The sequence below is a fragment of the Carassius auratus genome, chromosome 11 (assembly GCF_003368295.1).
Source record: "Carassius auratus strain Wakin chromosome 11, ASM336829v1, whole genome shotgun sequence".
Taxonomy (NCBI): Eukaryota; Metazoa; Chordata; class Actinopteri; order Cypriniformes; family Cyprinidae; genus Carassius; species Carassius auratus.
In genome coordinates, this window is record NC_039253.1 from 7626133 (window position 1) to 7643665 (window position 17533).

Below are 17533 nucleotides of genomic sequence, written 5' to 3' on the forward strand. Positions count from 1 at the left end.
AACAGTGATGTACATTGAATTGAAATATCAGAACAGTGCATTTGAATATGTATGAAATAATCCAGTAAAAATTGCTTATAATTTACAATATATATATTTGGCAATAGTGTTTGAAGTGTATGATGACAAATAAATACAAATTTAAAAAGTAATTTTAAAATACTCAGGATGTACTGTTGAATCCAAACCACTATGGGCAATGACATTTGACCCTTTCTCATAATTTCAATATGACTGATCTTGTTTATGTTACATATTTTTATTTTTATTTATATCAACACAAATTCAAAATGCCTGACAAAAGCTGTGATACATGTCATATTATCTGCTATTGCAGTGGGGAAATGCGTAAAAAATACATAAATCACAAACCTCAAAATGTTCAAATGTTCTCACATTCAGATGTAGATGAGTTTATTTCTTCTTCAAAGCAGTTTTGACGAAGCACTAGTGAAAGCATTATTATGGATTATTGACTGGTATTTTGTCCAGAAGCGATGGTTCGAAGTTGTGTGTGGATTACTTGTAAATTATTGTGATGTTTTTATCAGCTGTTTGGACTCTCATTCTGACGGCACCCATTAACCTCATTGGTGAGGAAGACATTACACTGAATTTCTCCAAATCTGATGAATAAACTCATCTACATCTTGGATGGTCTGAGGGTGAGTACATTTTAAGCAAATTTAAATGTTTGAGTGAACTATTCCTTATTTATTTTGGCATAACCTTCAATCTACTCAGTTTTTATATGCAATCTAATATTTTTTAAGACAAAGTGTCACAACTGCACATGTTCAGGAAACAGATTGGTCCAAGAACTTCACAATATTATCAACTGGAGGAGTACAGAGACTAGTAACTCCAATAAAATGCAGCTATAAAAATGCTCTCCGGTAGCTTTGGTAGCTTTATGAGCATTTTATTGGAAACTTTAAATAATAAAATATTTTTTCCAGTCCTTTGTAGCTGGGTTGTCCTAGAGTTAGCTTTAACCAACTGAGGTAAACAGAGAGGAATTTTATAAAACCAGCTAGAAACTAGAAATCTCAGCTCATTATGTTTCCACAGATCCAGTATCTATGAAATATATACATAACAAATCCAGTTTAAAAAATAAAAACAGCAGATTTAGTTATGAATTATATTAAACATACTGAAAACAAAAATACATCAGTGATATATTGCCTAGCAATTCTTGCTCCTTTTTCATTGTTAAAACTGGAAAAGGAACATTTCTAATATACCACTTCCTAACATACCGTACTGTCCTCATCAACTCCATTATGAGTCTTTTAAGGATCTATAGTAGATATCAGATGAGTGTATTTACACAGCCACTGTGGTGGTCGAAGACACAGGAGTTGAGGCTCCTTCCGGTGTAACCTTGGCCAGTCGGTGGTCCTTGTTTTTGGAGCAGCTCCGTCCACAGAGCTGGCAGGATGCGCAGCAGGAGTTGCAGCAGGGAAAGAAGCGAAACACACTCACGCGCCACAGGAACCAGCCAGGGGCCCAACAACACCAGCACATGAGAACCCCTCCTGCCATCACACCCAGAACTACATACAGCACCAGCAGAGAAATGGAAGACTGGGAATCTGGAGAAGAAAGGATTTCATTAAAGGACTAGGACGTACAATTCCCAGTGAGATTTAAATATATTCAGCACAAAACCTTACTCACTGGATATTCTTAAACCTGCAAAAAATGCCATTTATGGAATCAATTAATAAAGGACCAAAATGGTAAGGAGAAATCTTTTAAAATAAAGCAATAAGCCACGATAGTGTGTGTGTGTTATAGTACATTTTGCATGATTAAGTTAGTAGCAAAAGAAATACATAAAAGACACTTTACTCAATAAATATTTATATTAATAAAAGTTATCAGAATAAATCAAGCAATACAGTTCCTTAGCCTAAACTTACATTAATATAAAAAAATTAAATACAATCGCATCCAATCAGACCAAGCAGAACACATGCCAACAGCTAATTAACTACATTAATTCAGTTGTAATTATCATTTAATTTTGTCATATAATTACGTAGTGAAGATTTATGTATCATATTGCTTACCTATCACCAGTGTTAAGTTTATTTGCTATTATAATATTTATTAATATGTTGGGTCCCACTTTATATTAAGTGTCCCTAATACCTGTGTACTTGCATCTTAACTAGATGTGTACATAGTATGTAACCACAGTGTAAGTACACATTGGTACATAGTATCTGCAGCTCTAATGTTTGTGTAACTATGTGACAACTCACTGAATGGCATGTGTAAGTACAAATGTGTAACAGGACATTGGTAACAACACTTTTTGGTAATGAAAGTACAAATGTGTAACAAGACTAACAGCACTTTTTGGTAAAGAAAGTGTTACACTTTATATTAGCTTTATCATGTAATGTTACACAGGAGCGGCCAGCAAGTTAGGATTTACATATAAATAGTGGTTGGTTTCCAGAATATGACACTTTATATTAAGTGTACAGTTCCTGAGGAGTTACCATGTAAGTACACCGGTAATACAGTGGTGCACCAACTCCAACTCGAAATCCAACTCCTCCCACTTTACATACCCCTAAACCTACACATCACCACCCCCTGGATCAAATTACTCTTATACATATTGTTGTTACAAAATGTAGTTATAGGATTCCTGTTACATGAGTACTTGGTGAAGTGAAAAAAGTGTTGTGACCAATTTCCTGTTACACATTTGTACTTACTCAAATCACCTTAAGTTTTGTTAGTGTGTGTAGTTAAAGAAATATGATTATAGCATTAGATACTATGTACCGATGTGTACTTACACTGTGGTTACATACTACATACAAGGTAAGTACAGTTAAGGACACAATATGAAGTGGAACCATATGTTGTATCAGATTTAGTTTTAATAAGCTTTCATTTATTTGTATTCAAGTTTTTTAAAGTATTTTATCTAATATTCATATTTTTTATTCAGTTTTATTAAAAAAAATGTAAACAATTTTTAATAGTTTTAGAGGCTTTTTGTTGAATTTGGCAACTATGTGTTCTGCATCCAGTAAAATATGATATGATAGTCTCTAAAGTTTTCTTTGTGAAATCAGTTTCTTCAATTATAGTGTGGTATTGTTTAAACACCTGTGGATTTTTAAAAGCAGTTTAGACCAAATGTGGAGTTAAATGTCAGCTTTTAGTTAAAATGCACAAGAGTAGTTTCTAGATAGCAGACTAGTGCTTTTGAGAAGTTACAACGAACAGCTGATTTACTGCTCACTGTTTGCAATGAACATTTATGTGCTCCTCAATTAGTTTTGTGTCCTTAGCCTTTCAGAGTTCCCCATTATAAAGCAATAAAATTAAATTTATGGACACTCAAAAAGAGGTGCAGTTCTGAGGAGTAGTCGATATATTTAGGTCTTGTGCACTGAACCATCTTCTTACACTTCTTACACTTATCTATCTAATTCCTTTTAAGATCTAAATATGCACTTAAAGCAAGATGGTGGAAATTGTACAGTTGCTTTAGTGACTTCAAATACACAACCATGTAAAACTGATTAACTGAACGCTTTAGGCAGTAACATGTGCTTGGTTCTGTTTGGCCTTCTTCAGTTAAGCATACAGAATTCTGGGAAGCCTGAAAAACTTCCATAGATGCGGAAGTTTTTTTATGGAACTATAGATGCCAATAAAGAACCCTTATGTTTAAGAGCGTTGCAGAATATTTATTCTGTTCTGTTTGGCTGCATATTTTTTATTGCAATACTTACCGGTCACAGAATCTGGATCAGGAATGGCGTTTGGAGTGGCACAGTTCTTTAATGTGGACACTGTCCGAGTGGGAACATCACTCATCTGTGTAGGTTGGGTAACATGATGCTGTGGGGGCTTAGGTGTAGATAGAGGACCTGAAACACACAAAAACAGGAGCAAAATCTATCAAGAACAAATCCCAGATGGAAAAGCCTTCTCAAAATAAACTCACTGACCATTGCAATCAGGGTAATCGATTAAGTCACTGCCATCGCCACAGTTGTCAATGCCTTTATCATCCGCACAAACCAGACTCATGGGAATACACTTCCCATTGCGACAGTTGAAGTAAGGTTCTCCGCTGCATTCTGATTGGTTAAAACCTGGAGAGACAAACAATATGAGCAGGCTGTTGATATTCTGTCATGATTTAACTTCTAGAAAAAGTGGATGTAAATTCATTCTAACCCAGCCTGAATGATGTAAAGTCTCCAACAAAGTCCACCCTTGGCTGAGTTCCTCTTGTTACAAGACGTAGAGTTAGAAATTTGCCCGTTGACAACACTGGACGGGGAGGGCTCTTCCCACAGAGTGGCTGGCCTATAGGGGGTGCAGACTTATCCCTCCCGTCGTAGAACTGGATGTATGAGCCAGCATGGCAGGGGTCTACAGGCCCCTCCCCGGTGGTTGGCTCCAGGCTCAGATCAGGCCGCGTCGGGCCAGAAGAGGAGGACCCCCGAGGTGAATCTGGAAGGAGGGGTGCGGGGCTTTGCGGTGACACTCTTAGCAGGCTGTAGACCAGAAAGAAGCGGAAGTAGAACTGCACCTTGTCCCGGGGGGTGGCGGACTGTATGGTGAGGTGGCAATCTGTCCCAATGGAGACAAAGTAGTACTTCCGGGACTCCTGGTGCGACTTTACGATCATGCCGTCCCCCTGTATTGTCTGGCCACAGAAGTCCACAACATTCACTGTTGGGAATATTGAGATGGCCATTAGATTAAAAATCAAATAATGCACACGACTCCAGCCCATCAATTAACATCTCGTGAAGTGAAAAGCTGTGTGTTCATAATAATCAAATCCATCAAGAAGTTTGTAACTTTAAGCCATTGCTTAAAATATGAGTCCTCTATCCGTAATATTGCTTTCTCCAGGAAAAAGTAGTCTTGTCTGAATCAGATCAAGCATCATTTACAAGTGAAAACAGTCCAAAATGGTTCTAAACAAATATGTTTATGGATTTTGATGTGAGAGGACAACAGGGGATGGACTTTTTCAATAGAGCAAGACATTAACTGATGGAATTGAGTTGTGTGGATTTCACACCCATTCACTACAGAGGATCCACTGGTGCAAGTGATGCAACACCCCATTTCTCCAAATCTTTTCCTGATGAAGAAACAAACTGGCCTAAGAACAAGATTTTCATTTGGGTGAAAATTTTCATTTTTTTTTGGATAAACTATTCCTTTAATGGTCATGTAGACTGAAACAAAGAACACATGGAAGGAAGGAAAACAGAACAAATCCAGATCAAATTAAGGAAGACCACAAGCTTTGCAACACCCCCCCTCCCCTCCCAATCTGGGGTACGAACCAAATAATAGGAAGATTTACAACCTCTCCTTGGTTTATTAGCTTTGTTACCAAGAGCAACCGGTAGATCCGTGATGCCTCACTGCCAGGAATGTCCAGAGAAACCTTCTATTGGTGGAAAAGGACCAATACCTCAAAATATTCTGTAACCATTGTGTCCTCAACTGAGCAGCAGCGGAATAGCGAGTTCCCTATAAATGTTTTAATTGGCCAGACCAAAGCGCTCTATCACACCTGGGTTCCCACTGTAATTTCAAACTCTAGAGAAACAGCAGAGAGCGTGCCAACTCGGTGGGTAATGACAAAGATGCCAGGACCTTTTCACAGGACCAGATGAGGCGGCGCTATATCAGTTATTTAATGTCAGATCAAATGAATCATCCTTAATCAGATGTATTGTCTCTTAATGAAAAACATTTATTATAGTTTTTTATAAGTTTATTTTAAAATATACATTATATTTCATTTTAGATTTTGGTAAAAGGTTTTGTTATTACATGTTCAGTATTTTATTATAATAATACTAATAATAGCATACATGCATATTAACACACACACACATTTTGTAAGTAAAATAAAAATAAAATGTTTTTTAAAAAATTATTTGTGCACATTTTTTAAATTTAGGCATTAAAACATATTTAAAAAAACATTTTAGGAATTGAATTATTATTATTTTTTTATCTACTTTCAATTTCAGCTTTCAACTTCATTAGATTACTGTGGTAAGACAAATTACACGTGACGAGCCAAATGTGTGTGAAAGCCATTGCAATTCCAACTAGTTCTAATGCCAATACACACAAATGAGAATACGAGAAGAAACCTGATTGCAACAAGTGTCAGAGTCAATGAGGTAATAACGGGATAAATTGTGAGAACTGAACACCCATCACCCTACCTGTCTCAATGGAGTGACTCTGGCGTGTCATTAAGCTGAAGAGAACAAACCATGCTGACAGGTGCTGAATGCATCGCACTCTGGCCATCTCGCGTGTCCAAGCAAAAGCACTTGCTGCTCCAGTGTTAAATGCAATTGTTCTGTCGCATTTGTACCACGCAAAGCCTACTCTTGTGAAAACCAAACATTCCCTTAATTTACAAAAGACGACATATAGCCCCAGAAACACCCCTAAAGAAGTGCTTTTTAATTATTTTGAAGCAGCAATATTTGTCTGTGGCGTTTCAGATGCCTCGAGCTTAATCCTTGTTCATCATCCTGGCTTTTGTGCTTTTGAGGACTCTTTGTCAAATTTATGCGTCTGAACTATTTCCATGACAACAGGACCAATGTCACGGACCTAAAGGAGGAGCTGTGCAGGACCCCCTCGAAGCTGCCCCAGCCCAAGCACCATCTACAGCTGAAGACAGAGCTAAACTTCTTTCACACTGATTACATTTAGTGTGTAAAGTGTTTGCCAATACACTCAAAGCCAACGGCTGGAGTTTTATAATTGTATGTGTACTGTTGTACTATTATACTAAGGTTTGATCATATATATACTAATTCTGCATTATTATATTTTTCACATATAATAATTGTTATTAACTATATGTGGGAATTAAGAAATATACTTCAAAGTTGCTAACTTCATGAGGTGAGTCACATAAGTAATTCATATTGGATTCTTGCTGTTGCTTATCATTATTTATTCCAACATATTTCATTTAGTCATTTAGCAGAAGTTTTTATCCAAAGTGACTTACAAATGAGGACAATGGAAGCAATCAAATTCAGCAAAAGAGCAATGATAAGCAAGAGCTATAACAAGACTCAGTTAGCTTAATGCAATACACGTAGCAATTATATAATAAAATAAAATTAGATAAAATAGAAAAAGAATAGAGCAACTAGGGTTAGAGACTTTTTTTGTTAATTGTATAGCAAATAAAAAAAAGATTAGAGAAGCTAGTGTTAGTTTTTTAACAGACAAACACAGCCAATCTGTGAATAAAAGCATGCATAGACATGATTTGTTTTTGTCTATACAACAAATTTTAGGTCAGCAGGTTTATTAGAAATGAATTCTGGCAGATGTATCCAAACCTAGTTGAAACTCTCTGTAAAATAATTTATAGCACACAATAAAAAACAAACACTGTGGTGCTGGTCTGAGACTTAAACTCAGTAAGATTCTGCAGTGGGACCCTAAGCAGGTCACGCTTAAAAACACACTGATATGTCTTCATTCAAGCAAGTGGACTCCACAACAGCACTAACACAAATTCAAAGAACACTCAGCCATTATACCACAATTTTGTCTAAGTTATTTTTCTCTATAATGACCTTTGTGTGACACAGAAACCTCTGAAATGCTCAGATTTCAGAATTCAAAGGTGGAGTTTAAAGTCCAATAAAAAGCTTTTAAACCATTGGGGTCTTTAACAAAGCTTCTTATTAAAGTTTTAATTGGACTTTTCTCTTTTAAGTGTGTTAATGTGACTCATGATCTGTTTTTACACAATTCTCACAAAACCCACAAAAATATAATTAACGTATAGAAAATATAATTTACCAATATATGGTTTAGCACACAAGATCACTGTGACTTTTGACACTGACCCCCTTTTTTTCAGGGACTAATTATTATTATTGTTAGCTATATTTTTATGTTCATACAAATAATTAGGCCACATTATTTGTATGAACATACAGTTTTTTTTTTTAACTAAGACGTCCATTTAACTTTTCCAAGATGCAAAAATATATATAAATAAATAAATAAAAAATCAGAGAGGAAATGTACAGAATCCTGTTTTTGAATTTGTGGTGTGCTAAGTTACTTCAGCATATGTCAAAGTGGAATGAGCCATTTATGGTCATTTACATGTAATCTAGCTCAAAAACAGCACATTATTTTGTGCTTCAAAAGTTTGTCTTGCATTTCAACAACTCAGTGTATTGTATTTTTTTTTTCACAGCAGCGAGAAAGTTGCCATGTGGCAACAGAACGAGCGGCCCGCTGACGCACTGGTGTGGCGTCAGACGCCGCGTTTACGTCACGCGTAAGTACGTACGTCTCATAGAAGTTTGAAACTGACGAAGGGACAAAAAAATATTTATATAAAAGCTTACGCAAGGGCGCTAAATACAAACGTACCATAAATAAAGTGTGATTTAAAATTCCTATATTTATGAAAGCATCCTCACAGTCAAGAATCTATTGGTAAATTTACGCCAGGTGCACGTATTTAATGAAAATAAGTCAAGAGCTAGCTGCTAGCATGCTAACTGCGCAGCTTTAGCCGCCTCGATGAAAACGTCAATATTATTGTGTTTACTAAAGACATATAAAACAATATAGCTGTGTTGGACCCGTGAAACGCCGTGTTTATTTTTGACGGTATGTTTTAATCTAAACTGTGAATTATGTTGATGGGATAATCAAAGATGTATGTGCTAATTGTGACTCAATGGTCTTTCTTGAATATTATTTGCTGTGCTTGCCAGTTGTTTGCTTGTTGAAATAAATTAGCTGTCACAAGAGTGTTTTTTCTGATATTTGGGGTAAAATCAAAAGTATTGTTCTGCAAGGCCTGTGCATCACACAGATGTTTATATCTGTCAAATGTGTGTGATGTGATTTTCTGTGTAAGATGTCTATGTTTGTTTTTTAATAATTTATTGCTGTGTGCAGCATGGGATATTTGTGTAAGTCTCTAAAAGTGTGTGTTTGTTGTGGTGTGTGTTCAGGTGTATTGTGTGTAACTGTAAAGACTTGTTGTTCTTTGTTCAGAATGGCTCCTCGGTTGCAGCTAGAAAAAGCTGCTTGGCAGTGGGCAGAGACGGTCAAACCAGAGGACATCACACATGAGCACATAGAGTTAGCTTACAGGATAGCAGTGCTGGCGTGCAAAAGAGGCACATGCAGGTAATGTGATGGCAATAGTGATCTGTGTTTACTTCTCTCTCTGTTTAATTCTATCATGTTGTTGAGTGCATTAACTGTAATCTTTATTTAAAGAGACCGTTTCAGTGAAACAACTGTGAAAACGTGTTAATTAGTGCAGATCATTGTAATCACTTCACCGTCTCACCCTGAACATTTTTTGCTGCCACACAGGAGGAACTGTAGAGGGAATCCCAACTGTCTAGTCGGTATTGGGGAACAATCATGGTTGGGAGAAATTGATGAAAATGCCTTCCACAACATCGATGATCCAAATTCTGAAAGACGAGATAAAGTATGCTGAATAACATGGTTTAATTTAAAACGATGAGAACCATACAGTATGTGAATCTGTCCTGTAGTACGGTAATACATAGATAATGAAATAGTGCTATTTTAGTGTTATGTATATGTTATTATAGTATTTACTAATGTTTTAAATGGGTTTTTATATTATCATATTTTTTTATTTTATATGTTTAGTTTTCATTTTAGAATTCAAGGTTTCTCAAATGCCTTAGGGCAAGTTTATTAATCAACATTTATGTGATTTCTCTCTCTGTTGAAGAACACGTTCGTGGGCTTGACGAATCTTGGTGCCACATGTTACGTGAATACTTTCCTTCAGGTGTGGTTCCACAATCTGGAGCTTCGTAGAGCCTTATATCGATTTCAGAATTCCAGAGCAGAAGGGCACAACACGGATTCAGGTGAGCTCAAGGGTCTGTCTTTTAAAGCCTGAATGGTTTTATTGTCAACATGCTTTACTTGTAACTGGGAAAAAGATTATACCGGTGTAGCATGCAGTATTTTTTGTAGTGACAATTGCCAATTGCTGAAAGTTTTAAATGTGTTCAAAACTTAGAAAAGCCCCATTTATTTAAAAAGCTTTTTCTCATTTGTGAACATTATCTTGCAGATTATGAACCGCGGACGATTTGTGAACATCTCCAGTATCTGTTTGCATTGCTACAGAACAGCAACAGACGGTATATCGACCCCTCGGGGCTGGTCAAGGCTCTTGGGCTCGACACAGGACAACAGCAGGTAGGCCGAAACGAGATGAAGCATGTTAGATTGCCCTGTGGATCATGGGAAAGCTCAAAATACAGTTTTCTTTTATTTTTTAGGATGCTCAGGAATTCTCCAAACTCTTCCTCTCACTTCTTGAAGACACACTTTCAAAGCAGAAGGACCCAAATCTCCAAAATGTCATTCAACAACAGTTTTGTGGACAGTTCTCTTATGTTACAGTGTAAGTTATTCTAAACAAATGTTATTTCATTACTCTGACTCTGAGCTTAATAGGTTATAATATAGTAATTAGTGCTTGTTTTGGTTGTGTTATGCCAGCTGCAACAAATGTGGACGCGAGTCTCCTCTACCATCACGATTTTATGAGCTTGAGTTGAACATTCAAGGACACAAAAACCTTGCGGAGTGTGTAACGGAGTTTCTTAAGGTGATTGCTCATATTTCTGTGCCTGACAGCTCCATATGTCAGTGTAGATCAGATATTGATGGTCTCAATGTGTTGTTCCTCATGTTGTTTAGGAGGAGAAGCTGGATGGTGATAATCGCTACTATTGTGAGAGCTGTCAGAGTAAACAGAACGCCACCCGTCGGATCAAGCTCCAGAGTCTTCCCCGCACGATCAACTTTCAGCTCATGCGTTTTGTTTTTGATAGGTGAGTGTCATAATTTGTCAATTATCAGACCTGTTGCTAAATGTTTTATAGACATTTTTAATCATTTGTTTCTCATCTTTCTCTGCTTTTATAGGCAAAGTGGTCATAAGAAGAAACTCAACACCTTCATTAGTTTTCCAGAAGTTCTTGACATGGGACCATTTTTGGAAGGACAGGGTATACTGTGCATTTAGTTTATACACTGTAGTTCAAAAGACTTGTTTTATGTTTTCGAAAAAGTCTCTTATGCTCACCAAGATCAAAACTACAGTAAAAACAATAATGTTGTGAATTATTATTATTAGAATATAAAACAACTATTTTCTGGTTGAATATAATGTCAAATTTCATTTAATTCTATAATGGCAAAGCTGAATTTTCAGCATCATTGCTCCAGTCTGCAAATGTGTCACATGATCCTTCAGAAATCCCTCTAATGTGCTGATTTTGCAGCTCAAGAAACATTTCAATATCAGTTGCAAATTAATAAGCTGCTTAATACTTTTTCTATGGAAACCATGATCGTTTTTCCAAAGAACAGTATTTATTTGAAATAGAAATATACTGTAACGATTTAAAGTCTTACTATCAATTTTGATACATTTAATGCTGAAGTATTGAGTATTGAATAAAATATTTCTCAGACAATAGTGTTTGTAATTTAGGAATCTGAGCTAATGTGTTTAATTAACGTTGCTTGATTCTTTTTTTTCTTCTCCACCTCTACATTCTGAAGAGAAGTGTACGTATGAGCTCAGTGCAGTGTTGATTCATCGTGGGGTGAGTGCATATTCTGGCCACTACATCGCTCATGTAAGAGACGCCCACACCAACGACTGGTACAAATTCAATGATGAGGAGATCGAGAAAATGGAGGGCAAGAAACTTCAGCTGGGCATCGAGGAAGACATCGGTAACAGCACATTTGGACAATTTACTTTTAATGGAAAACATGAAAATGCAAAAGTGTACTTTATTGCTTATTCTTGTTTACATTGCAGCCGAGACTGCCAAGTCTCAAACCCGAAAGCCAAAATGTAGCAAAGGCTATCACTGTTCGAGAAACGCGTACATGTTAGTGTACAAACAGCAGATGGAAGAGATTGACCAAATAGAAACTAACATTGAAGTACCAGGTAAAACTGACTGAGAATATACGTCTGTGGGCATTATGGATTAATCAATCACATTTTCGAGTACTGTGATTGTCATTAAGAAGAGACTAATTATTCCCCCCATTTATTATACAGTATTTTTTGTAAGTGTTGTATGTACATCATAAGATGTATTTGCTTGGTTTTTAGCTTTTCTTCAGAAGCTGGTTGACCAGGACAACAAGAAGTTTGAGGAGTGGTGTAATGAGATGGCAGACATGCGAAAGCAGAGTGTTGACAAAGGCAAAGCCAAACATGAGGAGGTGAAGGAGCTCTACGAATTGTTACCTGCAGAAGACGGTCCGTAAACATGCCCCGTGCATTAGTTTCTCCAACAATATGAACTGTTAATCTCCATTTTTTTCAGTCTTACACAATGTTATATTTACACTACCATTCAGAAGTTTGGGATTGGTGAGATCTTAGTGGGTTCAGACGTCATTCTAAAATTCTGATTTGCTGCTTAAGAAATGTTTCCTATACTTGTTGCTGGAAACAATTGTGCTGCCTCATATTTTTGTGTCAGCTGTGATTAATATTTTCAGGAATCTTTGATGAATACAAATTAAAAAACAAACATCATATTTGAAATATACCGGTAATTGTTTTGTAACATTTTAAATGAAATGTGTCATTGCTGAATTTCTGTATTAATTTATTTTTTTCAAAATGTAATAACCCCAAACTTTTGAACAATAGTGTAACCAGTTTTAAGACTTTTGTATTTGTGTAAAAAACATCTCTCTTCATTTTTAAGAAGAAATGAATGCTTTGGGCTCTTTCTGTGCTTTTAGGCCAATCGTATGAGTTTGTGCCTCTGGAGTGGCTCAAGAAATGGCTTGATGACTCCACGGCCATCAAGGAAATTGACAACAGCCAATTCTTATGTTCCCATGGCAAACTGCACCCAGACAACATTGCCGAAGTCAAAAGAATATCCTTGAAGGCCGCTGATCTCCTTTTCGGCCGCTATGGAGGAATATCTCGACTAGGCCGTAAGACTTTTTTGTCAAAACTCTTAATTGTTCATTACTGTGTTTTATACATGTGTTCATTCATCCTGGGTCGTGTTTAGAGTCATCGCTCTGCAGAGACTGTGTCACTCAGCGATGTCGGGTGATCAGACTGAAAAACCAGCTGAATGAAGATTACAGAGAGGTCATGAATCTTGTCAAAGGCCCTTTAAAAAGGTATAAGTGTTGCTTTAACCTGGATCTCCAGCAAATACACAGTTATTTTAGTATCAATGACATGTTATTACAGTCTTTTATTGTTTTGAATTTGGATTTATTTTTATATTTCCCATTTTACGTTTACCAATTTTGTGTCTAGTTATAGTTTTTCTTGAAATTTTTAACACTTTTAAATTAATGTACCGGTAATATTTTATTAATGGTTTTAGTTCATTACAATAACCCTGCTAATGCAGTTCATTAAATATTTGAAGAAGCTGATGTGGTGTTTATGTTGGCTGTATTAAGTGATGAATCAGGTTTCTGGATCGGTAAGGCTTCTCTAAGGAGCTGGAGACAGTTGGCATTAGACCAGCTAGAGGAAGACGAGGAGGAAACCAAACACAACAACAGCAGAGTTAACGGAGAGAGAAGCAGCAGTGCAGGATCTAAAGGTGCTGAGACTTCCTGAGGTTGTTTATGGCTTTTGCTCTTGTCTTTTAGTTGTTTATTTTCTTTTTTCATTTCGTTAGCCGATGGAGTTAAAGGAGATAACGAAGAGGGGGATGGTGAAGAGATGAAAAACTTTAATGAAGACATCCTCTGCTATCACGGTTTGAAATATTTTGTTTATTATATTTCCTATTATATTTAAATATCTAGTGGTGTGTCTATACTGTTTAATGATGTTTTTAGTGATGCACAAACTTGTTGTAATTTAAATATAATTTTTTTGAAATTCTGTATTATTCATTAGCAAGGCTGATTTATGTAATTGTGTTGTCTCTATCTCCTGTAGGTGGTCTGAGTATAATAGAGAATGACAGGCGGGTGGTTTCTGCCGAGGTGTGGAATAAACTTCGGATGTATTTCCCCAAAGCACCAGAGTTCCCACAAATTCACGAGTCCTGTCAGCAGTGCATGGTAATAAAATGTTCAATTAAGTCTCATGAGACAATCATAATCTTGTGCACTGCTTACTGGGCTTTTTTGGGCAGGGGTTTTACGTTTGACCATGTCTTTCAGAGACTGGAAAGAGAAGGTAAAGAAAATGAGGCTTTGAACAGAATGATGGCAAATGAACAGAAGAGCTCGCTGCTCAACCTCTTCCAGGAGAAGAACCGGCCCACACTACAGAAATGGCCACAGGTGATACCATTTTCCAAATTAAAGGATTCCATGTCAGGCTTTTCCATGATGTTAGAGGGTGAATGTGTCAGTATTTTAATATTATTTTCAAACTGACTTTGGTTTGGATTGTGTTTTAGGACACAGATGTTCTGTACATTGTGCCTCATTACTTTGTAGATGAATGGAGGAAATTTATCAGGTACTGTTAAAACTTGTTCTGTGATTTTTTTTTTTTTTTTTTTTTTTTTTTCAGTTTAAATATGAATCATTTTGATGTGTCCTAAATTATTGTTACGTCTTCTGTTATACCTGATCTCCACAGGAGGCCCACAAAGAGCAACCCAGTGTCCAGTGTGGGGAACAGCATCCTGCTCTGTCCTCACGGAGGCTTCATGTTCACACATGACTCCATGCTGCTAGGAGACGCTCAACAGTGAGTTACTCACTCCTGACCTCTCAAATGTCCAGGTTCATAAGTTTAAAGTCAGTGAGGATTTTATTTTATTTTTTTAAGAAATAAGCAAGGATTAATTAAATTGCTCGAAAGTAATTATAAAGACTTTTGTAATGTTGCAAAATGATTTCTGCTGTTCTTTTGAACTTTCTGTTCATCAAAGAATTAAGCAACATTTCTCATATTTATAAATGTTTAAAATGCGCATACACTTTTTTTTTTTTCATGTTTTACAATTAAATGGGCACTTTTAAGTCTTGGTTGTTTGTGTTTGTCAATGCACAGTATAGCTCTTCTCTGGCCTGCTGAATGGGAGGTGATCAGCAGAATGTTTCTGGTGGACCAGGTCATCTCCATATGTCGGATTCATGACAAAACACAAGACAATGGCAATGTGCAATACCAGACTCATCCAGGTGAGCTAAACCGACAGCCCTCAGCCAGGAGTTTTTCCAAACAGGCATTGTGTCTCATGTGAGAATGTGCTCTTAGATCTGTGTCGGGAGTGCAGAGAGGGCTTCATATTCCAGCAGCAGAGGGACATGAGGGAGTATGCGCAGGCCACAGTGTATGTTCGCAAAGTCATTGACAAGAAAAGGGTGAGTTTTTGCATGATCAGTTTAAGCCTAAGCACTATGAGTGTACAACCAGTGGTAAATAAGCTGTGCTGTTTGTTACAGATGATTAAAGAATCTGCCCCTGAGTTCAGTGTGAGTGGGTCAGATGTAGAGGATGAAAGAGAAGAGCCAAAGATGGATGGAGAGAACGATCCAGATTTCAGCCAGGTATGTTTAAAGATCCGTCTGCTTGTCTTTATGGCTATCCAACTATCTATCTATGCCTCATGCCTCCTTCTTTAAATCAGTCTGAGGGTGGAGCCAAACGGCAGAAGCTGAACGAGACCGGCTCTTTTTCTATGGCCCCTGTGACCGCTGCGTCCAAGTCTTGCATCAGGAGGAGCACAAGGCACCGGAAACTCCGCGGGGAGAAAGCCCTCATCGTCTCTGCCAACCAGACACTCAAAGAGCTAAAGATCCAGGTCTTTTTATTGCTGTGACAGTTGAGTATTTCCTTTTTATGTGATGCAGCGTGATGTCTTATTTGAAATGATTGCATCCACAGATCATGCATGCATTCTCTGTGGCTCCATTCGACCAAAACCTCTCCATAGATGGGCGCTGTTTAACAGATGACTCTGCCACACTAGGAAGTCTTGGAGTTATTCCAGAAAGCATCATTTGCCTTAAGGTACAACTCTTAAGTATTTATGATGGGAGCTGATACATTGGCTTTTTGAAAGAAGGCTGCATTAATTTGTAATATTAGAGCTGAATTTACAGCATCTTGACAGTCCGTGTCACATAATCCTTCAGAAATCATTCTGATATGCTGCTTACTAATGCTTATGCTTATACTTATGTTGATAACAGCTGTGCTGCTTGATATTTTTGTGGACACTGGTATTTTTTTGTGAGATGTCTTAAAAATTGAACGTTCAGAAGAATAGCATTTATTTGAAATAGCATTATAAATGTTGTGACATTTAATCCTGTGTCCTTTCTGAATAAAAGTATTTATTTCAAAGAAAAAAATAATACTGACCACAAACTTGTAAATGTGCTGTTTACTTTTTCCTCTATAGGCTGATGAACCTATTTCTGATTATGCTGCAATGGATGATGTTTATCAAGGTAAGTGCTGTTTACATCTGCTTAAATTCTCTAACCTGTATGTCCCGTTTTTCAATGATCTATTTCTGCACTTTTATTTTTCTAGTCTGTATCCCTGAAGAAGGATTTAAAGGTATGCATACACTATTTTGTGATTGTTTCAGATATGCATTTTAATCTTTAAAGCCTTTGTGAAAGAATCCAGAAACAGCATATTAAGAAATATTATTCACAATCTACCATATTTTCTTCTTTTGTTCAGGCACTGGGCTGTTAGGACACTGAGTGGAACAATGCTGACAATGTCTGAACAACGATAAAGCTTGAATTACACATAGATGTTCATTCTTGGAATGAAGTCTTTTTTTATTTGACTTTTTTTGGTTGTTTTGTTTTTTATATTATTGAAACAACTTCAAAAGTGTCTTTTTGCTTTAAAACATCATGCTGGCTTTTAATATTGAAAGATGTTGATGCATTCTGCAAGATTTTGTGGTCGTGCTTACCATGACTGTGAAAAATACGGGTCGGGATTTCCTCAAAGGACATTCCATTTCGAGGAAAATCGGAATTCCTTCTGGTTTTGTTGCAATGTCATGTTCAGGGATTATGGCCTGAGCATATGTACGGTATATGTGTAAAACAGTAAGTCTCTGTAAATCCTTTGTTGAAAAGAAGCTTGTGATGGCACTGCAATAGAGCTCGTACATATATAAGAATGCATGAGCAACTTGAATATTAAAAAAATATTTAGTCTTTGTTTTGTTCATGTAAATAACCTCATCAAAACACAGCAGTGGAGAGATGCCTAGAAAGGTGAGGATAAATATGGCACGTTTCCAGAAGTGGGGAATATTACAGCATTGTTAAATAGTTTAGACATGTTCTGCTACTTGAAATAGTGTGCAGGCATTTGTGTGAACTTTTCTGTATGTTCTTTCATATGGGCAATAAATATTCTTTTTACATCTTCTGATGTGTAGTCTGTGCGTACAACAGTTGCAGAAATGTTACTTTGATAGGA

General features: G+C 36.7%; 2 protein-coding genes across 3 annotated transcripts; one reads left to right on the plus strand and one right to left on the minus strand.

Annotated features, from left to right (window-relative positions):
* Window positions 1-125: 125 nt before the first annotated feature.
* Window positions 126-6637, minus strand: LOC113110897 (low-density lipoprotein receptor class A domain-containing protein 2-like). The gene is made up of 5 exons (XM_026275172.1): window positions 6252-6637; window positions 4222-4722; window positions 3990-4136; window positions 3771-3908; window positions 126-1598 (listed from the first exon to the last, which is right to left on the minus strand). The coding sequence occupies exons 1-5, from the start codon at window positions 6337-6339 to the stop codon at window positions 1330-1332; spliced, it is 1143 nt and encodes a 380-aa protein (XP_026130957.1). The 5' UTR covers window positions 6340-6637; the 3' UTR covers window positions 126-1329.
* A 1674-nt stretch (window positions 6638-8311) lies between these two features.
* On the plus strand, window positions 8312-17482 carry LOC113110896 (ubiquitin carboxyl-terminal hydrolase 48-like). 2 transcript variants are annotated; one of them, XM_026275170.1, is made up of 28 exons: window positions 8312-8356; window positions 9088-9222; window positions 9415-9535; window positions 9809-9950; window positions 10160-10287; window positions 10371-10495; window positions 10594-10702; window positions 10795-10928; window positions 11023-11105; window positions 11665-11841; window positions 11930-12064; window positions 12233-12382; window positions 12877-13077; window positions 13158-13272; window positions 13564-13709; window positions 13788-13868; window positions 14054-14178; window positions 14281-14403; window positions 14523-14584; window positions 14708-14818; window positions 15125-15255; window positions 15332-15438; window positions 15520-15624; window positions 15705-15878; window positions 15962-16087; window positions 16482-16530; window positions 16616-16642; window positions 16772-17482. In XM_026275170.1, the coding sequence occupies exons 2-28, from the start codon at window positions 9089-9091 to the stop codon at window positions 16792-16794; spliced, it is 3144 nt and encodes a 1047-aa protein (XP_026130955.1). In that variant the 5' UTR covers window positions 8312-8356; window position 9088; the 3' UTR covers window positions 16795-17482. The 2 variants fall into 2 exon arrangements, with proteins under 2 accessions (XP_026130955.1, XP_026130956.1); XM_026275171.1 differs by lacking the exon at window positions 8312-8356 and adding an exon at window positions 8363-8694.
* The last annotated feature ends 51 nt before the right edge of the window (window positions 17483-17533 follow it).

Coding starts and splice junctions, on each gene's coding strand:
- LOC113110897 (XM_026275172.1), bottom strand. CDS start 6,339: ATGGCCAGAGTGCGATGCATTCAGCACCTGTCAGCATGGTTTGTTCTC. Junction 4,723..6,251: donor GAGTCACTCCATTGAGACAG/GTAGGGTGATGG, acceptor TATTCCCAACAG/TGAATGTTGTGGACTTCTGT. Junction 3,909..3,989: donor CGATTACCCTGATTGCAATG/GTCAGTGAGTTT, acceptor TGTGTGTTTCAG/GTCCTCTATCTACACCTAAG.
- LOC113110896 (XM_026275170.1), top strand. CDS start 9,089: ATGGCTCCTCGGTTGCAGCTAGAAAAAGCTGCTTGGCAGTGGGCAGAG. Junction 12,383..12,876: donor ATTGTTACCTGCAGAAGACG/GTCCGTAAACAT, acceptor CTGTGCTTTTAG/GCCAATCGTATGAGTTTGTG. Junction 14,585..14,707: donor GAATGGAGGAAATTTATCAG/GTACTGTTAAAA, acceptor TGATCTCCACAG/GAGGCCCACAAAGAGCAACC.